Source organism: Hippopotamus amphibius, chromosome 8 (assembly GCF_030028045.1).
Source record: "Hippopotamus amphibius kiboko isolate mHipAmp2 chromosome 8, mHipAmp2.hap2, whole genome shotgun sequence".
In the NCBI taxonomy this organism is placed as follows: Eukaryota; Metazoa; Chordata; class Mammalia; order Artiodactyla; family Hippopotamidae; genus Hippopotamus; species Hippopotamus amphibius.
The window spans coordinates 101778442-101804080 of NC_080193.1; the positions used below are offsets into that span (position 1 = coordinate 101778442).

At 32.4% G+C, this 25639-nt stretch overlaps 1 protein-coding gene across 3 annotated transcripts in view; it reads right to left on the minus strand.

The window, feature by feature from the left end:
- Positions 1-956: 956 nt before the first annotated feature.
- Positions 957-25639, minus strand: part of NBEAL1 (neurobeachin like 1) — a 151212-nt gene continuing 126529 nt past the window's right edge. For all 3 annotated transcript variants that reach the window (XM_057744659.1, XM_057744661.1, XM_057744658.1), the window contains 9 exons: positions 23870-23959; positions 20481-20590; positions 19870-20042; positions 18783-18877; positions 14045-14161; positions 13499-13660; positions 12705-12853; positions 11171-11306; positions 957-7884 (listed from right to left, as the gene is read on the minus strand). In XM_057744659.1, the coding sequence (XP_057600642.1) occupies positions 7783-7884; positions 11171-11306; positions 12705-12853; positions 13499-13660; positions 14045-14161; positions 18783-18877; positions 19870-20042; positions 20481-20590; positions 23870-23959 (1134 nt within the window). In that variant the 3' untranslated portion in view covers positions 957-7782. The remainder of the gene's footprint in view (positions 7885-11170; positions 11307-12704; positions 12854-13498; positions 13661-14044; positions 14162-18782; positions 18878-19869; positions 20043-20480; positions 20591-23869; positions 23960-25639) is intronic.

Consider the following 25639-nt stretch of genomic DNA (forward strand, 5'->3'; position numbering starts at 1 on the left):
TTCTCTATTTGCAGTCACAACTGGGCAAAGAAGTACAAAGTAGTGCCCAAATAGGTCACCTGGGTTCTATGCTATTACATATTCCATTATGTAATGGGAACTGTACCTCTTCCTAATTATCCAGGTCAACTACCCCTCACATCAGTAAGCTGTTCTGATGCTTTATCAGGATGGTAGGTTGTGGGTGATGTATGTGATATGACTAGTGAATTCCATTGTCATGGGCTCCCTCCAGCACCTATTTACTATAATGGGGGTCCTTTGGTCTGAGATGATGTCATGTGGAATCCCTAGCCAATGAATCACATACTCCACTGCCCTTAAGATAATGGTGCTGGCTAAGGCGCTGTAGACATAAAAGGCAAACCATGTACATAAAATACATGTCTATTCCTATGAGAATGAACTTCGAGCCCTTCCAGAATGAAAGAGGCCCAAGATACAAAACTTGCCAGCATGTGGCCCATTGTTGTCCTTGAGGAATGATGCTACGTTGGGTACTAAGCATTTATCTTTATTGTTGGTAAGTTGGACGTACAGTAGTGGCAATAGCTAGACCAGCCTTGATAAGTGGAGGGTTCATGCTGTTAAGCCCATGGATAGTCCATTTCTGCCACTGTGGCTACTTTGTTCATGTACCTACTCATTGTGCCAGCCCTGGAGTGGCCAATGCAGGGGCCACCTGACATCTGTTGTTATATACAACAAAAACTGGTCAATTAATATTACATTTATCTTGTGCACAGAGGACTACAGAAGAAATTGTGCTCATATGAGAAAGAAGCAGTGATCAATCTGCTGCTTAACAAATACTGTATTCAATGCTTTGCCTACTCAAATAACTTAGCCAATGCTGAGGTTCTAATCAGACTGTGGATTAAGAACTACAAATCAGCTGAAGAAAGTAACATTTTTTATTTGATTCAAACCCATTTTCATATACAAAGCTAATTTATTATGTACAAAATAAATGCATATTCTTAAAAACTGTTAGAATACAAATTTCCAAAGGACTAAAAAATGTGCAAAATTTTCAATTATTATCTTCATTCATGCTATACAGAAACAAATCAAATATCTACCCATATACACACACATAGAAAAATTTTAAAACAGCATTCAATGTAACAAAACATACATCTTATATATTTAATTTTAAAAGGATGAGAAAGGGAAGAATGTATTGCACCAAATTAACAGTAACTTCATTATAATGAGAATGCTAATCAAAATTATTTACAATCTTTATTAAGTCTAAAACTTTCTCAACTTTAAAACCTTTTTTTTTTTTTGGCATACAAATATTCATTGAGTCACAGTTTGCACAGTCAATAATTAGATATAAATAAGGCTTAATAGTCTTTTTTTCATGGTCAATTCCAGTAGAATAAATGAGAAGGAACATTTTATGATAACTACACAACTTTTTGAATTTCTTAAATATTTAAGTAGCAGCACAATCTGCAAGTATTTTTTAAACAAGTAATTCCAAATTTTCATCTATCCTCTGAACTAACTATGTGCATATATATATATATAGGCATTCAAGTCACTGTCACCTCTATGATAACACTGAAATGCTCCTATTTCATCTGGGTCCCAAAAACTGACGTAAGAGACAAATCATATCTGTTTAATACTTTTCAGTCTTAATGAATTCACTTCTGTAGAAATGCATCTGATAGAAAATGACTGGCTAGATCTCTGGTTATTTTTTGCTAAATTTTTTTGCTCCAAATCTATAAAAGCAAACAGCTGAGGGAAGGAAAGCCATACCCGTTAGGAACTTCTGAAGGGGACAGACCAGCCATACCATATGGCTTTCTGTAAAGCTAACTATAAAATAAACAGTAGCCACAAAAAATTTTTGGTGATGGTATTTGTGAATCTCAGAGAGGAGTAATAAACATAATAGGAAAAAAAAACAGTCAAAATTATAAAAGATCTTTAACAGTAAGATGTACTGTAATATGCCATAATTTTGGAAGAAATGTAGAAACTATTGCAACTAAATACTCTGAAGGTTATCCAAGAAAAGCAGTTAAAATCCCAAAGGAATAAATAAAGTTATTCTCTTTAATCCCTATATAAGAAACTAAGAGGGTTAAATTTTTTCAGTTAAGTCTGACAACTGACATCTCCTTACCAGAACTACTTTCTAAAGTGTTTATTGATTCATATATTTTAGCATTCTGAAGAGAAAAATATATTTATCATAAATTTTTTTTCTTCCAAAATGCAAGAAGAGGATTTGTTGAATTTGTAGGTTAAGCCCAATAAATCTTAAAACACATTGCTTAGATATTGTGGGAAAATGTTTCCAAGATAAGGAACAACAAAAATAGCATTTTTAAATTAACTATTTATTTAGCACACTGGCTACCACAGAACCTCTAGTTTTAATACACGTTAAGCTGAAATATATTATTAGCAAAATAAATTTTCAAAAGGTCCAATTGGAAGACTTCTTTTTAAAAAGTTTATATTTAATCAATAAAATATAATTTTATTTTTCAATCCCACCTAAATCCTAACTTGTTTTCTAATTCTCAAATTACAATGCTACATTGTAACAATATAGCTAATCAGTCTGTACATTCAAAAAGTTTTAAATTTTAAATAATGAGACAGCCATCATATTATAAATGAAAACACACACACACATACAAACATCCATAAGTCCACTAGCAGTCAACTTTGAAAAATCAATGGGTAACTTTTTCAGTGACAATCTTGTGGTATTATGGTGATATTTGCAAAATAAGTTTCGAAGGAAACATTAAAAACTAAACAAAGGAAAACAAGTGTTGAATTAGTGACTTTCCACTTGTTCTTTTCCTTTGAATTTTCAGTTCATAAAATTAAAGCCATTAAGACAAAAGTAAATACAGTTTTATCTCTGTCCTCTTATTTTTCACTAAAGCCATTAGCTTCATGGGTCCAAATCCTACAATCTGTTTAGAAATCACCCACGTGACAAATGTCAGTGAGATAAATCTAAGATGTGTCTGATGAATTACTAGTTTACCAGAAAAGTACCTGATAAGACAGCCACTTTTACACAAGCTTTTTATACTGAAGAAAATCATAACTCCTATAATCTAAGATGGTCTTATAATTTTAATGTAGAAAATCAAATCATTTCCTAAATATCTTAAATGTTAATGCTTTATTTTTTTGTAATACTAAGATTTCATATGAAAGAGTATGTCCATACAGAGGCTATACCTACCAAAGTCCTCAGAAATGCTTAGGGAATTTATCCAATGCTTTTAAATAGAAAAACTATCAATTACTAGCTTCAAGGCTATGAGAGAGCTAAGTCTATGTTTTAAATCTAGCATTTTGTTACTAATGTTTTTTATTAATACTTTAAAATGTTACCTAATTCAGATATGCAAAATACTCACTGATAGTTACTAGGAACTAAAAGAAGCAAAACCACACTTTTTTAGAGGCAAATATTAGTTATAATTTTCAAATGTGAGAGGTCTGAAGAGAGTTTATGATAAGAATAATGCAAACTGAAAAGGAAATTTAGTTGTGTCTGTAGCATGCAGAACAAAGATAAGAAACCCATTCCAGGCAAATTTTAGAAAAAATGTCTTCAAGGATAATGATTAAACCTATTTTCAAATATGCCTATGAATATCAGATCTGATTTATAAAAATGGATATAATTTCTATAGCAGAAAATATTTTAAGATTTAATATAATAACCCTGAGGACAATTTTTTATACCAAGAATATCAAGTAAAGAGATTCAGAATGTCCAGAGTAATGCCTAAACTTTTGTATATTTATAAAACTTCACAGAGAAGTCTGATCTACAATCTCAGTTAAGAAACAATGGCCTTGAAAATGCTAGATTCACATTAAAGAAGTAAAGTTGTGGCCAACATTTTAATAATATTGAAGTTATGACTGATAACACTATATTGTTGCCTAATATCATCAGGAAAAAAACACAACAAGGACTCTGATAGAGGAAGACTCTCCAGAACAATGTTCTGGATGATCAAGTTTAAATCAAATCAAACGTGCATACGATAAATGAATTAGGCAAAAAGAATACTGCGAACAGTATTTGTTTAGAGTGATAAAAATGTTTCAAACTGGTCACTTCCTGGGAAAGAACAGTTTTAGTTGATAAGAGAAGTTGTCACTAACTAGGAGAAGCTGTGAGTCTGCCTGATAAAGGAAAACAGCAGATTAGATTTAGGAAATTAAAAAAAAAAAGTATTTACTTCTTATATCAAAACTATATCCTAAAGAACTTATTTATGGATGATATGTTTGGTGATGTATTTGAAGAGACCAACCTTCACACCTACACACCCCCACATGATACTATATATTATGTGATATCATTTAATATTTATATATTTATATTTAATATAGTCCATGCACTTGCATCTTTTCATTGGAAAGGTGATAAAGACAATGCTATTCACTTTATAAATATAAATATATAAAAGGAGTTAACCTCTTTAAATTCAGAATTTCCATTAGTGATTTCTTTAGTAATAACAATATAAAATATACTTAAAAGGCAAAGGCCATGTGTCATCATTAAATAAAAATAGAGTATATAAGTTAACTATTTCCTCTACCTACTCCTATTCAAGCAAAATACAAAAAAGTCTTCGGTTAAGATTCAGCTTTTAAATCTAAATTCTATTATGAGAGCATCCTTATTCCTTCAGAAGCATAAAACTGATTTTCAATACTAGTTCTTGAAGGATAATTTTTCTATGCCTTACATAGAGAAAAAAAGCCTCGCTGTCATTTGTTGTTAATGACAAATGAATACTTGGCATTTTCTCTCCTACAAAAGGATGTGACCTGAAAAAGTACTGTGACCTGAAGGAAATTAATAGAAATTTATTCATAGATGATATGAGCTTCACAGGCTTAAAAGACTTGAAACAACTGGCCGAGCTTCATTCATGCCCTGCTCTATGTTTTCTTCTCTCCTCCAATTTTACTTAAGTAATGACAGAATACTGATTGAGAAGATTTGAAAAAAATCTTATAAAGCTTCTTTATTCTCTAAATGAGTACCTCTATTATATGTTTTAATATTTGACCTCACTTTCTAAAAATAAAATCATTATCTTAGTGTAAATCTCTCTGCAGCTTCAGGATGCTGAGATTTATATTTCCATCATCAGTGTCAAGAAACAAAAGCAGATGAAAAGTTGTTCAAACACAACACACTTCATATAACAGCGAAATTGAGATATTTATCATCTGAAATGTCCACCTGTTACTGCACTGTAATGATACTGTTCATTTCTCCCATTATACAATACAGAAGTAATTTCTATGCATAACATCCAAATACACCAGAATCGCTCAAAGTGTATCTTTCCAGTGATTTTATCTACTGATTTTTAATTCAGTGGTCTAAACTGTTTAAAAGAGGAATTATTCAGCTAATACTACTACTATATTTGCTTATTTAATAAACTTTAAGTTCTGTTCTTCTAGACTATTGCTAATATTCTCAAAGATTTTCCTCAAAATTTTACATTTTTTGTTTTCACTTTTTGGAAAGTGTAATATAAGGATTAATTCCACTGCTCTGAACATCTACTACTACTCTAGGTAGGTTATCTACTTTACTGTGAATAAAGCTTCTTCAGGGTTGTGCTGTAAAATGAAAACTGCTTGTTTAGTTCCTCCATCTAAACAGTAGCAAAGTAAAATACCAAAAATTTAGGAATTTTCCCCTAATAATCTAAGGTAAACTTTTTTTCTTTAACTTATAAGCATCCAAAATAACTTCCAAAACCAATATTAAGTGACCTTAAAAATAAAGAAGGCATCCTTAACCAAAATCTCTAGATAAATAGGCAAAAGAAACATTGCCAAACATTTGTTTTAGAAACAGGTTTTTTAAAAAATCAACATTTAAAATACCAAAACCCAATCATTTTGGCTCTCTTGACTTGAAACCTCCTAATATATATAAGATAAAAAATTAAAACAGAATTAAAAAAATAATAGAAGAAATCTCAATATATCATGATTATCTCTACTGACTTCTTTTGAGACATTTTTTGCCAATTGCAGAATTCCTCAAAAAGGAAACCTTCACATTTACATATGCTCTAATTTACACTTTCTGCATCAGTTTATTTCAGTGTGATTTACCTAAAAACATAACTTTTTTACTGAATAAAACAGAGGATTTTAAATAACTGGAAAAAAAAATTCTTCCGTAACTTTTTACTAGTCTTAACACAAGCGAATCAAATCTATCAAAAAGTTTCCCTAACAGAATCCTCTACTTCTCATAATTTTTTTACTCACTCATAGGATTATAAAGAAAAGGGTACTAGATACTGTGGGCAACAAGAGAGAATTGCAAAGGAAAAATTTCTCAAAGATTCAACTGAGAAGACAACTGGATATAAGGAAATCTATAATTTGTGAAATAAAAAAGTATTCGTATTTTAAAAAGGTATTGTTGTAAAAAGGTATTGTTGTAAAACATACAGAATTTCCACACAGTTTTAAGGGATTCATAAATTCCCCCAAAACCTGTGGAATCTTAGATTAGGGGCACACGTAGTTGTAAAAGCTTTCTGACCTAACACAAAAAAAGACATTGTAAAAGCACAAGGTTTAACAATCTCTTTGAATTCCAAAATAAATTATCAGCCTTTCACTTTAAAATTTTGAATAGCAAAGCATAATGTAAGATCTAGCTACCTATAATAAAATTAAATTATAATTCTAAAGTTATATGTAATATGAAATAGAAATGTGTATTTTAAAAAATTACTGTATCTAAATGATAGTTTAAATTATGCTTATCTTTTCAGTTCATTCATCAATTATATGAAATAAGTAAAAATGTAACATATTTGGGTATCACTGCTAACTCCAATAATTATTGAGGGAAAACACAGTGTTTAATAAAGATAAAGCCAAGAAATTTCGTACTTTGCAGATATAAATTGAGCTGCAGATGCTACTTAAAAGGACCCGACTATCAAAATCATAATCACATTTTTCCTTAACTATACTACAAATGAAATATACCCACAAAATGTATCTCTAGTTTTTCTTATTCCTACTCAAACTTTATTATTTAAGGATAATAACATTGCAATAAATTCTCATTAGTAACATGCTAAGTAGTAGTGGGATGAGCCAATGTACCAGTTTCAAAAGTCTTATTTTCAACTTATCATGAAAACCTGTAACTTATACTGAGTTTTGAATATCCAAGTATGCAAAAGATGCCTTTAAAATATTACCTCCAAATAGAAGTTCCATAAATAAATTGATGTATTTTTAAGTATGGTGGTCAGTAAATAGGAGAATGATTAAAGTATGCATTAAAAGCCAAATCTCTCAACTGTCCCATTATCTCTAGTCTTTTATTAGAAATACCTCAACTTTTGCTGTTTAGAATAAGCGAATTGACTCTAACGTCTTCATTTTTAGAAGTTTGTTTTTAAAAATGGATCTAATGCTCTTTAGGAATAAACCACTAAATCTAATCAAATGTATTTTCTCAAATTCACCGTAGTGTAGACCAAGAATTAGTTACTAAGATCAGATTCAATGATGTTAACCAGAAATTTTTTAAGTGGACAGTAATAAAACCTATGAATTTATACACACACCATACCAAATTTTGGTAATCCCTAAATGATTTGCAGGGATAAAACCCCTGAAACATTTAAGATAGTTGAGAGATGTGGTTAAGGTGACAAAGCAATAAATCAAATTTCAGTTATCCATGACAGAAGGTAGAAATAACAATCACTTGGAATCTTGAGTATTATATTCAGTTTCTCCAGCTGAAATCTGGCTGAGCCGCTTGCTAGATCCCCACAATTTTCGAGAAAGCTGACCTGAACGCATCTGTTTAAAGTAATCCAGAAGTGAAGAATAGATGTTATTAAGAAAGAAAAAAAAAAAAGAATAAATGAAATTGATATCAACACTGATTTTGTAGAATGTAAAAGAAATAGGTTTTGTTAGCAGAATCATTAACATTTTAATGATTCTTAATAATAATTACAGAAAGGCTTTTCTACATTGATTTTCTTTTAGTTGAGAAAGATCTAATACCAGTGTACAAATTTTTAAATTAAATGTGCCAATTATGTCAAAATTACAAGACTCCTTTATATATTTACAAAACTATATTTCATTTCATTAAAATAATTTTCTCAAGTTATACTTAATCTGGCTAACGACAGTTTCAGGGACTTTTCTCCTCTTACGTGCGCAGTACTATTAATGACAATCACAATGATGAGTAAAAAGTTACATAACATTTTGATGAAAAGAAAGTAATTTTTAGATAGCTTGATCTAAGAATTAAACAATAATCTTTAACAACATAATGATAAAAACTAACTTAGAAAATAAGAATAGCATAAACTCTTTCAAGGTAAGAATCACATTTTTCCACCATTAAATTTCTTACCACTTAAGCACACTTCTCAGTACATAACAATTTTTAATCAAAATGAATTGAATAGTGGGTAAATGCCCCTCTAAAAGTTCTTATACTTCTATATAGGGCAACAAAACCCCACATGGGAAACATTTCTCAATCTAACCATATAATTGATTGGAATTACTTTCCCAAGAGCAATCTATTTGTTAATGGTACTTCATCTGCCATCCTTCTTTAATGGTTTCTTTTCTAGAGTCTATTTATTAGAGTGATAAAAGACAAGCCTTAGGCAAAGACACTTTGGCATGTTTCTTTGGCATTTTCATTTCCAGACGCATATCCAAAACCATTATTTCCATTAATCTAGTTCCACTTGACCATCTAATTTATAAATATGGATTTTATACTGACAGCATAATATATAAAACTGATACATGATTTAAAAATACACATTAATCAAGATTTTGATCTTTTAGATAAAAACATGTTGAAATAGAACTCTTTTCATAACTATTGATCTATTTAATTTCTATGCTTTCACATAAAATATTTTTTAATTATGCAAAATTCTAAATATTCAACTAGATTATTTACTACTAAAGTAGATCCATAATTCGGCTGATGGAAGATGAATCTTACAAAGGTGTAAAATAGAATAAAAAATACTTTTATTCAAAATCTCCACACAATTCAAATTCTGTGTTGTAGACTACATAAATCTTTCAATGAGGACCAAAAACTTATTTGGTAAATATTACGAAACATTCATTTAGGCCTGTGAAATGAAGCCACTTAGGTATTTTTTCTTCCAATCAGTTTTTTTTTAATGTGTGTGCATAAAGCCATTTCATTTTTTAAAATTCAGTAAAATCGGAAACTAATAAATTACCTAAGTTGGAGGGCAGGTAAATTTAAAGGCCCTTTAGGATGTGGAAGCAACCTAAATGCCCATCAACAGATGAATAAATGTAAAGCCGATCTGGCACATTATATACAATGGAATATTAGCCATAAAAAAGAATGAAATTGAGCTATATGTAATGAGATGGATAGACCTAGAGTCTGTCATACAGAGTGAAGTAAGCCAGAAAGAGAAAAACCAATACCATATGCTAACTCACATATATGGAATCTGAAAAGAAATGGTACTGATGAACCCTGTGACAGGGCAAGAATAAAGATGCAGATGCAGAGAACGTACTTGAGGACACGTGGAGGGGGGGAGGCGGGGGGGTGAAGGCGAAGCCGGGACGAAGTGAGAGAGTAGCACTGACATGTATACACTACCAAATGTAAAACAGATTACTAGTGGGAAGTTCCTGCATAAACTCGATGATGGTGACGCCTTAAAGGGCCAGGATAGGGAGGGTGGGAGGGAGTCGTGGGAGGGAGGGGATATGGGGGTATATGTATAACTACAGCTGATTCACTTTGGTGTACCTCAAAAATTGGCACAACAGTGTAAAGCAATTATATTCCAATAAAGAGCTTTAAAAAAAATTTAAAGGCACTTGAGTAAACCACAGAAAGTGAAACATACTCAAAGAGTAGTCTGAGCAGAGTTCTCAAGTAATCATCACATTAGCAGAGGACAGGAAGGAAATCTTTACTTTGGAAATATATTAATCAAGAAACTGTATTACTGAATGTAAAAATACTTTAAATGTTTTAAATGTAAGTGAAATATCTATATATAGACTTGCTGACATTATTTGGGGAACATTACACCTCAAACTAAATGTTGCAATCATTTTAATTTAATAAGACCTCTCCTGTTAAAATAATATCCTGAAAAAGAGTATAAGGACTAACAAAATCTTAAAATATTTATAAAACCAAAAAGTTCCTATGATCTATAATAGATTTGTTATAACCACTGACAGTATGTTATTCAGTTATTTCTTCTCTTGAAATAACCCCTACAGATGTCATATTTTAGATTTCTCAGAAAAGATTAATATCAATAAAAAATTATGTTTAAATAGGAGACTATGTAATAAAATAAGTTTTCTAGAAGAAGGAGTATAGCCACTAAGTTTTCGTAGGAACAGTGTTAGATTTATCATATCTAAATATTCAGTAATTAATAGACCACTGGCAAATAAATTTACAGGAACTGTAGGAAACTCACTGAGAATTAGCACATTATCTGGGGATATTTGTAGTTCCAAGAAAAAAAAAAAATGATGCTTTACAAAAGGACAACTGACATACAATCATGCTGAATATTTGTTGAAATTTAACCAAATAGTTTTGGAAATTCCCTGGCACTCCAGTGGTTAGGACAAAGCGCTTTCACTGCTGGGGCCCGGGTTTGATTCCCTGTGTGGGGAACTAAGATCCTGCAAGCCACGCAGCATGGCCAAATTAAAAATAATAATAATAAAGTAAGTAGTTTTGTTGTTTGAGTCTATATTTCACTTTTTATAAACGCTTTTATGTACCAAAAATCCAAGTAGTGGTCTTAAATCTAGATTTGGAAAGACAGAGCATAAAAGAACTTTCTTATTCATATAGAGTTATAGGTGGAAACTGCTAAATGTCTGATTTCAATAACATCATAATATAAATATCATTCTTGAATACTAGCTTGATCCCCTTTCATTTACTGTACTTTGAAAAATCAAATTTGTTTTTAAATTTGTTTATCCATAATGGAGACTTCTGATTTAGCTGGAATAAAGAAGAACCAAAGGAATCCCCAACAGTCCGGGAAATTAAATTCTTGATGCTTGGTTTTACCTCAGCTGGCTTGCCAACACCCACTACAATCAATTTGCCATCTTCTAATCCTACAAGAATATGGCTGTATTCTTTGGTTACACAAACACAGTGGATAGGCGATCGCATGGATAATGGGTTGATGCTGAGATTCAAACTAGAAGAGAAATACAAAACAGAAACATAATTACATGGATGTACAATGGATTCACAGAATTTTATACCTGGAAGATAACTTAATGATCATCTCATTCTGCATCCTAACTTTACAGATGTGGGAACTTAGGTTCAGAAACCCTGAGTGACACAAAAGCCCACATTTATAGCATTACTTAAAATACTTAATACTTTTCTCTATTTCCAACATCTGTTTTCCTTCTAACCTTATATATGTGCTCTCACAAAATGATTTTCACCTTGTTGATTAACAAGCGAAAGTTGGATAAAAGGGGCAAAAACTCAAAAAGTATGTGTTGGTAGGGAATAAGGTCAATAAAATTGGTATATTTGCTTTGTCTTAAAAGATGTAATATAGCATATAAAATATTTTAAAATATATAAAAATATAATACCCCATTATGAAAAATCCTCACAGCTTTTACGATTAGAGAATGAAGAATCTTAGGATATACATATTATGATCTAGACTAATCTGTTAAAAGACTTCATTAATTTTTTCTAATTTTGGATTCTCCTAACAATACCCTAAAATCAGGGTTGTAATACAAAACATTAGAAGGATATTATTGAAATGTGGACTCAGTGATCTACCACACAAGAAAGAATGACAAGAATGAGAAGGAAAATACAATAACAGAGAAGCGATGTTGGTACAGAAGTTATTCTGATATGCATGGAATAAGAGAACACTCTGGATCAGGAAATGATTCAGAAGAAAGGGTTTTGGGAGGGGCCAAGATACTATGAGGAGTATAAATAAGTCACAATAAGGTTTTTAAAAGAGAAGAAAAGAATGTTTTTGGGCATGCAGGGAATAACAGTGCTTTGTGTATATAAGCTGGTAAACATGAAGAATACCAAACTTAAAAAACATACCCACTTTTCAAGCACCTTTTCCTTCACTGAGTTAAATAACAAAAGACTTCTTACCAATTTTAAACACACACATACATAACCATGAACAGATATGTTAGCCTTAGAAATACTATATTTAACACAATTTTAAAAATATTTTAAACCCAACTTTAGTTTCTAAAAATTGAAACTATAATTGGACAAATTTCCAAATCCATAACCCAGGGTCGGTGCTATGAAAATTTTTTTTCTAGCTATTTAAAAAAATTGTTTTAATTGTGGTAAAATGTACACAACATAAAATTTTCTACATTTTTAAGATGTACATCTATATTTCATTTACCAATCCAGAAATACTTTAGCGTCCCCAATTTTTTTTCATAGTTGCTAAAAAAAGACATGTTCATAATAAATGATAAACAAAAACATTAGAAATCTTAGATTACAGACTTTACTCTCTCTGGGTTGAAAATACTACCATCTTTTCCTAACTGATACTTCAATAATTATTATTATTTACCTGTGGAGGTCTCTTACAGACAGGAATCCTTGTAAGCTGCCTGTGACAATGTGTTCTCCAATTATACATATATCTGATACTTGTTCCTTTAGGACTTGAGACCCTAAATACTTGCCATTTACAGAAAACAAATGCAATGCATTCTTATCCTGCAAAGATTAGTTGAAGAAAATTCAATGATCTCAAATTAAAATTGAGTTTTAGTACTGCCAATTAAAACTATGACTATAACAGAATAATGACTGGGTTTAAAATTCTGGAATAAACATATGGTTATACTTAAAGAGAAAGTATGCAGGCAATATTCTTAAAGTGATTTCAATCAGATTGCTAAACAAATAAACATTAAACAAGAATGCTCACCCCTCCAAAAGAATTAAAAATCCCATCCAACAAAACCCACATTCTTAAAACAAAAAAAGTTCTCCTAATTTTTAAAAAGCTTTATCACTGAAAGGAAATAAGCATATAAAATTCATGGTTTATTTATTTATACCCTGCCTTGTGCAAAAAGAATTTAATTTGGTTGTGATTTCTACCTAAGCTTATGAAGCCCCACAAAATCAAAAATTATTTTTGAAATCATATAGGTCTATAGAAAAGCCCTAAAACAAAATTAAACATGAGGCTAATATTGTGGTAGGGAATGAACAAATTGAATAATGAAAGGAAAACATCCTTTTCAAAATATGGTATTCTTTCCTTCTTCAAAATGCCTCATATGTATACAATGTGGGAAGGAAAAGACAAGCTTATAGATAGTCTAGCCCTACTGCATGAAACTGTTAATATACCTTGAGGGTGGTACTTTCTTCAATGCTGGAGTAGATGACAATATGTCCTTCCCAAGATATAGCCAAATTGGGAATGGTCAGGAGCAGAGAACTCTCACATGGTGGTCGTAAAGTCCGCATGTACTGACCTTTCTGAATGGTATGTATGATCACAGTGCTATCCTAAATCCAGAAAATATTAGAGAATGAGAAAAGAAAAGAACAACAAAGAAGGAAAGAAACTGAGCAAGAGAAAGAAATATGGGAAAGGAACTGAGAAAATGATTATTCTGCCAAGGATACATATATTGTAGGAAAAATTCCAATCTTGAAATTTCAAATGGCATGTTATCTCATAAAATGCTCTCTTAAGACCAGTAAAATCCCCAAATAGAATCCAGTCTCTTTAAGATTTTTCTTTCTGTATTTTTCTACTTCTACAAAGTCTTAGACAAACAGCATAAAATTTCTATGCTTTCACCTTTTCTCCTAGGAAAAAATTTAAATATAAATATTGCCTCTGAATTTGTATAAAAAAATTCAGTATTTTTAAAGGTGAAATCTTACCCTTGATCCTGACACTGCCATGTCTAGCTCAGTGCTGATTCCGACACTCAGTACCTCATCAGTATGTCCGTACAGAATTTGAAAAGGTTTAGATGCTAGGCCCACAGGAACACCTCCCTGATATAAAAACAGAAAAGCAAAGGTAATTTTATTGTATGCTATTTCCTATAAAAAGGTTTATACTGTATTTAAACTGTCTAATCACAAACTGACGTTGCAACTAGTTCTTACCACTGTCTATTCAAAGAAGTACTCATTCATGGATTTCTCCTTGGCTTCTCAATCTTTTCAAGCTCAAAAACTTAATCTGAGGAGTTTCGAAGTTGATAGCTTTGGATTAATTTTAACAGGCATATTATTTGCCCTTTTAATCTATAGAATTACTCTTTCCTTTACTTCAAAGAAACTTCTTCTATTGCACATCTGAATACTTTCTCTTTTTCACTTACTGGAGTTCTTATTTCAGGGACATCAATTATCTTTAGCTGACTTGTCTTTGATTTCTATAGCTATCATTCTTTTTCTAATTGCTTCTATTTTACATTTCTATTCACTTTGATTACTTTAAATCTCTCTTCCATGCTAATAATTTGATTTTCAGTCACATCAAATTTGTTCCTTGCTATTTCTGCTTTGGGCTTATTTATAATTGTAATGGTATTAGTTTTCATCTCAGTTTGATTCTTCCGCAATCTCCCTTTTCATCTTATTATGCTAGTTTATAATTTCATCTTTGAGGTCCTATTTTATTGAATTGATATTCTTATTATGTTCTTTTAATAGCACAGTTTATTACAGGGAATCTCTGTACTTGAGTTGTTTTCTTCATCTGTTTTTAGCATGCTTTGTTTGGTACAGTACTTTCTATGAAAGAGAATGTTCGAGTAGTTGCCATGATATTTGGTTTATGAGTATCACAGATAAATGCCCAGACGTTCTACCTGCATTATACAATGTAGGTGAATTCTCTCTGACACTCTTATTACTTGGGCCACATTTGTCTTCCTCTAAGAGTAACAGTCTGATATCTAATTTTTAAAAATCAAATAATTCCTATATTATTTAAGGAAGATGGACTCTTCTCAAATTCATTTTATTACAAAGGTAGCATATCCCAATACTAAACATGCAAAGACAGAATAAAAACAGATTTCACTTATAAGTAGAGAAATAATTAAAATCCTGCAGTAAAATATAATGATACATCATGAATTATATGGGTTTATTACAGAAATTCTAGGACACGTCTCAACATAATACACTGCATTAAAAAAACAACAACAACCAAAAAAAAACATAAAAAAGAAACACAAAAGACCCCAAATAGCCAAAGCAATATTGAGAAAGAAAAACGGAGCTGGAGGAAACAAGCTCCCTGACTTCAGACTACACTACAGAGCTACAGTAATTAAGACAGTATGGTACTGGCAGAAAAACAGAAATACAAATCAATGGAACAGGATAGAAAGCCCAGAGATAAACCCACACACATATGGACACCTTCTCTTTGACAAAGGAGGCAAGAATATACAATGGAAAAAAGACAGCCTCTTCAATAAGTGGTGCTGGGAAAATTGGACAGAACATGTAAAAGAATGAAATTAGAACACTTCCTAACACCACACACAAAAATAAACTCAAAATGGATTAAATAAAGATCTACTATAAAACTCTTAAAGGAAAACATAGGCAGTACACTCTTTGACATAAATCGCAGCAAGATCTTTGTTGACCCACCTCCTAGAATAATGAAAATAAAAAAAAAATAAACTCAGACCTAATTAAACTTAAAAGCTTTTTCACAGCAAAGGAAATCACAAACAAGATGAAAAGACAACCCTGAGAATGGGAGAAAATATTTGCAAACAAAGCAACTGACAAAGGATTAATCTCCAAAATATACAAACAGCTCATGCAGCTCAATATCATAAAAATAAACAACCCAATCAAAAAAATGGGCAGAAGACCAAAACAGACATTTCTCCAAAGAAGACATATAGATGGCCAACAAACACATGAAAAGATGATCAACAACACAAATTATTAGAGAAATGCAAGTCAAAACTATAATGAGATATCACCTCACACCGGTCAGCATGACCATCATCAAAAAAATCTACAAACAATAAACGCTGGAGAAGGTGTGGAGAAAAGGGAACTCTCTTACATTGTTGATGGGAATGTAAATTGATATAGCCACTATGGAAAACAGTACAGAGGTTCCTTAAAAAACTAAAAATAGAACTACCATATGACCCAGCAATTCCACTCCTGGGCACATACCCGGAGAAAATCATAATTCAAAAAGATACATGCACCCCAATGTTCACTGCAGCACTATTTACAATAGCCAGGACATGGAAGCTAGCTAAATGTCCACCAACAGAGGAATGGATAAAGAAGATATGGTACACATATACAATGGAGTATTACTCAGCCATAAAAAGGAATGAAATTGTGCCATCTGCAGAGATGTGGATGGACCTAGAGACTGTCATACAGAGTGATATAAGTCAGAAAGACAAAAGAAAATATCGTAAAATATCGCTTATATGTGGAATCTAGAAAAATGATACAGATGAACTTATCTGCAAAGCACAAACAGAGACACAGACATAGAGAAGAAACATTTGAACACTAAGAGGGGAGCGGGGTGGACGTGGGATACGTTGGGAGATTGGGATTGACGTATATACACTACTATGTATAGATAACTAGAGTACCTACTGTATAGCACAGGGAACTCTACTCAACGCCCTGTGGTGACCTAAATGGGAAGGAAATCCAAAAAAGAGGGGATATATGTATACATATAGCTGATTCACACTGCTGAACAGCAGAAACTAACACAACATTGTAAAACAACTATACTCCAATAAAAATTAATTTCAAAAAAAAAGCAAAAGAAAAACTAGAGATTAAAACAGGAAGAGAAACTAGGAAAAATACCTGTAAAGAACATTATTAGGACTACTGACAAAATGAGAATATGGACTGTGGATTAGATAATGGTATTGTATAAATGTTGTTTCATTTTTGATAACTGCACTGTGGTTACGTGTAAGGATGTCTTTGTTCTTAGAAAATACACACTGAAATGTTTGGGGTAAAGGAACATAAAGTCTCCAACTTTTAAAATGTTCAGCAAAAAAATAAGATACTGGGAAAAAGACTGAGAGAGAATGCTACTAAGACAAATGGCAAAAATGTACTACCTTTGTATCTTTTCTGTAAATTGAAATTTTATTAAAACTAAAAAGCTACCAAAAAAAAATAGAAGGAAGATAACTTCTGAAATATTAAAAAAAACACAACTAGTGAAACCTAACAGCAAACAGTATACTAAATGGCACAACAGTGAAGGCAATTTCACCAAAATCAGACATAAGACAGGGATGCGCACTATAATTTCCATGCTTTATTGTATTAACAATGTAATAGGGTAAGAAAGATGAAATAATTAGTATATTGTAAAAGGTAAAGAAAACCACTATTATTTTCAGATCACATGAATGTATATCTACCGTGTTTTCAGGAAATCCAAGAAATACTAATAATTATGAGAGCTAGATAAGACGATTTTGTAAGCTTAGATACAAGATAATGGTATAGAAATCAATAGCTTTTTTATACTAGCAATAGTCAGAAAAAAAAGTATTTTAAAAATCCCACTGAAACAGTCATAAAAAATATGATAATTAAAAACAAATAAAACAAAGTATAGGACCTAAATGGAAAAAAATTATAAAAATGTCAAGCCATACCAAATTAATATAAAAATTAAATATGATTTCATTAAGAATAAAATGAAGTTTTTTGAGGAGGGTATAGTTAAAATATTTTTAAAGTTCACATGGAAGAATAAATACTCATATAAGAATAGCTGAGAATACTTTTTTAATAAAGGAAACACAGTGAGAGAGGATTTGGCTTACCAAATATTAAACTACTAAAGTAAAAACATTTTGGTATTGACAAAGAAATAGATAAGTGTAAAAGAATGAGGAGTCTAGAAAAAGACCCACTTCAGTGGGTAATCATTTATGCTGGCATAAATGACTTTCTACTCAGAAAAAAACAAAATCATGCATCTATATATTCTATATTGTTATATAATAATGTAAATAATAAATCTACATAATTATATCTAACATTAAACATTCTATATTACACAATATAGAAATGGATTAAAGATTGAAATGTAAAAAAATAAAACAAGAAAAGTTTTACAAGAACTATTTTACATAATATTTTTATAAACTTGGAGAGAAATCCTGTTTATTTTTTCTAATAAGCAAGGTAGAAAATCCAAAAACCGTAAGCAAAAAAGACACTTCCTTGTACCAACATCATCACGTCATCATAAGAGTACACAATAAGGTTGATGAAAATTCTAAATCTATAATTTCTAGTAGTTTCACCGGAAAGAAAAATAGGAATATTATTATGTTAACAAAGATGAGAAAAAAAATTTTTGTTTCCTAGAAGAAGTTAACAAGGAGCTATCTTTGGAAAGCAATACAAGATAAGGTCATGAATCAGACAATAAACCTAGGGGAAAAAGTGATTAAGACAGAACTTAATGAGGGGTAAAAGAAGGCAAAGGAGCTCAAATAATCATTCGATGTCAGAGAACATTCGATGTCAGAGAAAAATTCACTATTTTATTAGAACATCTCAATAGTATTCCCAGGGTGAATCTCTGATCTAAACCAAGAGTATTTAAATGTTTGACTACCTGTTGGGTTATCTGCCATATCATACATGTAGTATCTCTGGAACCAGAAATCAAATGTATTCCACAGTAATCTGTAGCTAAACAAGTCACAATATCTGTAAGAAAAAGGAATGTAAAAAAATAAAATGGCATAGTCTGGGTTGAACAGAACTATAAGGGCAATTTTAGGTTATGTTCAAACTATTACTACAACAAGTTGTTCTAGCAGGGAGAAATGTAGGAATGGCACTGGGAAAGCACTAGGAAAGAGTGACATGGGAAAGAAGCAGTACTGAAATCATGTAGGAGAGCTTTCTCTGAGACCATCCTTCTTTGAGGGTGAAGAGTACATATGAGGTAGGGGAATGCCTGTCAAAATCTTGGCAGGAGATTAGGTAGCTTGAACTGGATCCCCATTTCATTTTGACCTGCTTCTCTGCTCCCTCAGTCTCTCATTCCCATTCAACTTCTGCTCTCACTGAAACTGCAATCCTACAGAATGTGTCCTTAAGCAAAACAGTATATACTATACTGGAAATTCACAATATAAAATACATTTTTCCTAAACTGTAAAAACCTGAGCTAAGTGACATGTTGGGAGTCATTGGCCCAGAATTAGTAGCAGACTCCACTTTCATTTCTTAATGGGTTTATTAGGAAAATATCTACTCAATGTTTTATTCTTACATTGAAAAGACTTAGACACTAAGAAGCACCAGGTTAAACTATATTCAACAATTTTACCTCTCTCATGCTTTACTACTAACAAAGTAATAGGACAGTTGATTTCTTATTCAACTGTGATAGATTTTTTTTTACCATTTTGTCATAGAATTCTTATTCTATCAACTAGTTTTTTCAAAGACTTAGCCTAGCATCTCTCAGATACTATACAGCTATATTTAATTCATATGGTGCTTAGTATACCCAAAATATGTTAGACATCCCTGAAGAAAGAATATAATATTCAAAACACAACTCTATCAAAAAGTTCACTCAGCTTCAAAGATATAATAAAACTCATGCTTTTTATAAGGAGTATGTACTACTACTATGGTTAGGAAAAAAAACCAGAAAATTTCTTTGGGGGGGGGAAGTTAATGCTTACCCATATGTCTGATATTGTGTGAAATAATTCTGCCTTTTGTAAGTGACATCACTTGAATGCTATTATCCCAGTGTCCAGCACTAAAAAGCAACTTCGCATCATGTGATACTACAAATAGCTTAGAAGTAATCTCCAGCCCTGGAGCAAAAGGGCCATTCATACTACGCTGAGTTCTGTAAACACAATTAAATATTAGACTCTTCTTTAAAAGATCACTTAGAATGTTATCAACTGTTTTTTTTAATCTCTCCAAAAAGAAATAAAAAGTAAGTCTGTTCAACTGTTCAATATGAAATGTCTATTAATAAATGATAAAGACATTCAGAAAATACATTAATCTTATTTGTATTATTCATTAAACAAAAATACATATAACAAAACAGTCTCAAGGGTTAAGTACAAAGAAGTTGAAATCAGTGAAAGTGTGAAAAAGATTTAAATCTTGACTTACAAAGCTAATGTAGTAAGACTGTCAATTCTGTAAATAGCCTCAAAGTATAAAGACAAGATAAGGGTATCCCAGGATCAGGAAAGTTGGAAGTTGGAAAGTTTAATCTATTTGCTTTTCCCGGCAATAAGGTACTACTAGCTTTAAATGTTCATTTACTTACTTTGGATTTGTCACAGTTTGATCCCTGATAAATGTAAAGTAATTAGAAATGTTTCTGTCATAAGGCAGCCATCCATGGGTTCCAATAACATAATTCATGCTTATTGTTATCTGGAAAAGAAACACATGAGGACAAAAATTAAATGAAAGATTAAAGAAAGCAACATAGACTAAACTAACCAGATGCTCACATGATGTTAGCATTTATCACTTAGGGAATAGTGTGGGATTGTGTACTTAAAACATGAGATTCATTAAGAAGGTCTTAAAATAATTCAAATGGTTAAAAAGCTCATTGTTATCCTACTGCAAGAAAAGTTGCCCCAATGTATCTTTCTTTAGTAAGATTATTTTCTTCAAAATTTCTCAAAGTTTACTAGCACCTATTAGTTGGCAGTCAGAAGAAATCAAGGATCAGGTTCTACCATGAAAATAAGATACCTATCATTTAGAACATAAATTGCCAAAGCAATCTTGAGAAAGAAAAATGGAGCTAGAGGAATCAGGCTCCCTGACCTCAGACTATATTACAAAGCTATTGTCATCAAAACAGTATGGTATTGGCACAAAAACAAATATAGATCAATGGAACAGGATAGAAAGCCCAGAAATAAACCCACGCATCCATGGTGGGTTTCTACAACAAAGAAGGCAAGACTAAATAATGGTGGAAAGACAGTTTCTCAACAAATGGTGCTGGGAAAACTGGACAGCTACACATAAACAAAAAAGAAAAGAAAAAAAATAAAAATAAAAAATAAATGAAAAAAAAAATGAAATCAGATTGTTCTTTAACACTATACACCAAAGTAAATTCAAGTTGGATTAAAGACCTAAATGTGAGACTTGGACACTATAAAACTCCTAGGGGAAAACATAGGTAGAACACTCTCTGACATAAACTGCAGCAATATCTTTTTCAATCCGTCTCCCAGAATAACAGAAATAAAAACAAAAATAAACATATGGGACCTAATTATATTCAAAAGCTTTTGCACAGCAAAGGAAACCATAAACAAAATGAAAACACAACCCACAAATTGGGAGAAAATATTTGCAAATGAGGTGACCAACAAGGGATTAGTCTACAAAATCTACAAACAGCTCAGGAGGCTTAATATCATTAAAACAAACAGCCCAATCAAAAATAGGCAGAAGACCTAAATAGACATTTCTCCAAAGAAGACATACAGATGGCCAAGAGGCACATGAAAAGATGTCCAACACTGCTAATTACTAGAGAAATGCAAATCAAAAGTACAATGAGATATCACCTCACACCAGTTATAATGGCTATCATCAAAAAATCCACACACAATAAATGCTGGAGAGGGTGTGGAAGGAAGGGAACCCTCCTACACCATTGGTGGGAATGTAAATTGGTACAGCCACTCTGAAGAACAGTATGGAAGTTCCTTAAAACAACTAAAAATAGAGCTACCATATGACCCTACAATCCCACTCCTGGGCATATATCCAGAGAAAAATATGGTCCAAAAGGATACATGCACACCAATATGCATCGCAACACTGTTTACAATAGTCAAGACATGGAAGCAACCTAAATGTCCATCTACAGAGGAATGGAGAAAGAAGATGTGGTATGAATATACAATGGAATACTATTCAGCCATTAAAAAGAACGAAATAATGCCACTTGCAGCAACATGGATGGACCTAGAGATTGTCATACTGAGTGAAGTAAGTCAGAGAAAGAGAACTATCATATGATATCCCTTATATGCAGAATCTAAAAAGAAATGATACAAATAAACTTATTTACAAAACAGAAACAGACTCACAGACTTAGAGAACAAACTTACAGTTACTAGGAGGAAGAATGGGCGGAAGGGATAGACAGGGAGTTTGGGATCGAAATGTACACACTACTATATTTAAAATGGATAACCAACAAGGACCTATTGTACAGCACAAGGAGTTCTGCTCAATGTTATGTGGCAGTCTGGATGGGAGGGGAGTTTGGGGGAGAATGGATACATGTATACCATGGCTGAGTCCCTCTGCCATGCACCTGAAACTATCACAACATTGTTAACCTGCTATACTAGTTAACCAGCTATATAGTATATACTAGATATATACTTTCTAGACGTTTTTTCTAAGCAAACACACAATGTGGATAATTAGAAAAATAGGTCTAGAATGAAACTGGGACATTTGTAGAGACATGGATGGACCTAGAGACTGTCATCCAGAGTGAAGTGAGTCAGAAAGAGAAAAACAAATATTGTATATTAACACATATATGCGGGCTATAGAAAAATGGTACAAATCAACCCGTTTGCAAGGCAGAAATAGAGACACAGATTTAGAGAACAAACATATGGACCCCAAGTGGGGAAAGTGGGGAGGGTTGGGGGGAATGAATTGGGAGATTGGGATACCTAACTGTACACTCTAAATATACGCAATTTATTGTATGTTAACTGTATATCAATAAAAGTTCTTAAAATAAAATATGTCTAACTCTGGAATCTATACTGTTTCACTGTGCTGTGCTCAATTTTTATCATTTCTAAGTCATAAAATTAGAATAAGACAGACCTAGGTTTAGTCATTTGCCAGGGTCCCAGATCCCTTACTTGCTAGCTCTGTGACTTTGAGCAAGTTACTTCTGAACTTTAATTCCTCATCTGTAGAAGGGAAATAATAACTGTGTCTATCTCACAGGATTATTAGGTGGATTAAATGACAAAATTCACATACTCACTGATATGTCCTGCATGTGGACAGACCTTTATCAATTCTGTATTATATCTCATTCTCATTATTTTCATAAAATTTACGATAAATTTTAACATCTAATAAGATGTTATATCATAATTTTCTTGTACAAAATTTCCTGGTATCAAACTTTAGAATTACAGAACTACTTAAAAGCTGTGTAAATAAAAGATAGATTTTTAGGGACTTCCTTGGTGGTCCAGTGTCTAAGACTCTGTGCTCCCAATGCAGGGGGCCAGGTTCGATCCCTGGTCAGGGAACTAGATCCCACATGCTGCAACTAAGAGTTCACATGCTGCAACCAAAGATTCCCACATGCCACAATGGAGATCCCGCATGCAGCAATGAAGATTCCACATGCTGCAACAAAGACCCAGTGCAGCCAAATAAATAAATAAATAAATAATTTTTTTAAAAAATACATTTTTATACTTGATCAAATTAATTCTATAAAAATTTTACCTTTATTTTTCTGGCCACTGCCCCCTTCAGTGGAAGCCTGGAGCCCTAACCACTTGGCATACAGGGAATTCCCTTATCTATTACTTTTAAAAAAGACTTGAAAAAATTTTATTTTCTCAATTTTTTCCATAAGTTATACCAGATATGGACTTGGCAGTATGAAAAAGGTATAAATCAACTTACCAGTAACTCAGGACTGCCTTGTGACATAAAAGAACGAGACTGATTTTTGGGGACAATGGCCTTTATTAGTGGAATACCATCACTAATTCCCTATAAAATAAAGGATAGAGGTTTTAGTGGCTGGTTTTACTTATCTCTATTAGGTACAAATTATTGAAAACTTCTATTTCTTTAAATAAAGACAAACCCTGTGGCATAGCATTTTACTCTATCAAAACATATCATCACTTAATTTAAAATATAGGAAAGGAATTATATATCATGTTTTAATGGCATACTTGAAAGTTCTGAAACCCATCACCTTCTTGTATTCCACTATGCTGCTGTTAAACAAGAATGTAGATTTCAAGGAGCATCAACCATTTAAAACAGCCAGCGATTTAAAATCTTTCATTTTCCCATGCCATACTGACATGAATATAAAGTAGAAAATATAGGCCATATAAGAAAACATTTCTCAAATAAGTGAAATGGGAAAACTAGTTAGAGCTTACAGAATTTTCCCTTTGGGTTTATCTTTCAAAAAATAGATGTATTCCATTACCTGAAGGCCTCCTGGAAAGCCACAACGAAGGACCAGAAAATAAAGATAGTCCTCAAAATGCCATTATCTTATTACAATGTGAAAGAGGACAATACTTTGAAATAAGTTTCTTGAGATGACAACAGTTCAAAAATTACATCTAACATTTATTAGGTAATTTATAACCTAACATTACTGGGTACATATGATGTGCCAGGTGCTTTTCTAAGAGCTTTATATGAACTAAATAATGAAGTATAACCATATAAGATTAGTGCATATATTTTCTCTTCATACTGTGAATTAATCAAGAGAAGATGAGGGCTTCCTAGGTGGCACAGTGGTTAAGAATCCACCTGCCAATGCAGGGGACATGGGCTTGATCCCTGCTCGAGGAAGATCCCACATGCCGTGGAGCAACTAAGCTCGTGCGCCACAACTATTGAGCCTGCGCTTTAGAGTTTATGAGCCACAGCTATTGAGCCCATGTGCTGCAACTACTGAAGCCCACGTGCCTAGAGCCCGTGCTCTGCAACGAGATAAGCCACGGTAATGTGGAGCCCACGCACCACAACGAAGAGTAGCCCCCACTCACCGCAACTAAAGAAAGCACGCACAGAGAAAAGAGAGAAGACAACTGATTTTAAAAAGCATAAATGGAAATGGTTTCTGAAGAAATCCATTTAATAAGCCCTTGCTTTCACTGCTATATCAATTTTCTTCACCATTTTAATACCAAAAGAGACCCAAAAGAGGCCTTCTCTTTTCATATGAATGAGTGGGAAACACCTTCTTGTATGATGATGAAAAAGGATTCACAATTATTGGTACCCAAGGATACCTACTGTGTTCTTTATCCTGTTCCAGATATTGGCCCTTGGGAAAGCTACCCTGTGATTTGGAGTGGGTTCAGAGAGGGGCAAATGTCACTGAACCTGCAAAGGGAACTCAGAACGTACTATACTATAAAAACAATACCACAAACGATTAGACATGATGAAAATACTTTTATCAGCATTACATATCATATCACATGTCCATCAGTTTAGGGGTCATATAGGGTTTTTGTGGGTTGCCCTATGTGTAGTAAAAAGTTAACATAGCAGGACTGAGACTGCTCTCCTTTTATCAAAAAGGCTGCTCGCAAGACTGACTACTGACTTGTATCAGGGAACTTGGCAGGCAAAAACTCCCTTACACTGATATAAAAGTTGTCTTCAATGATACACATAGCTCACTATGCCTAG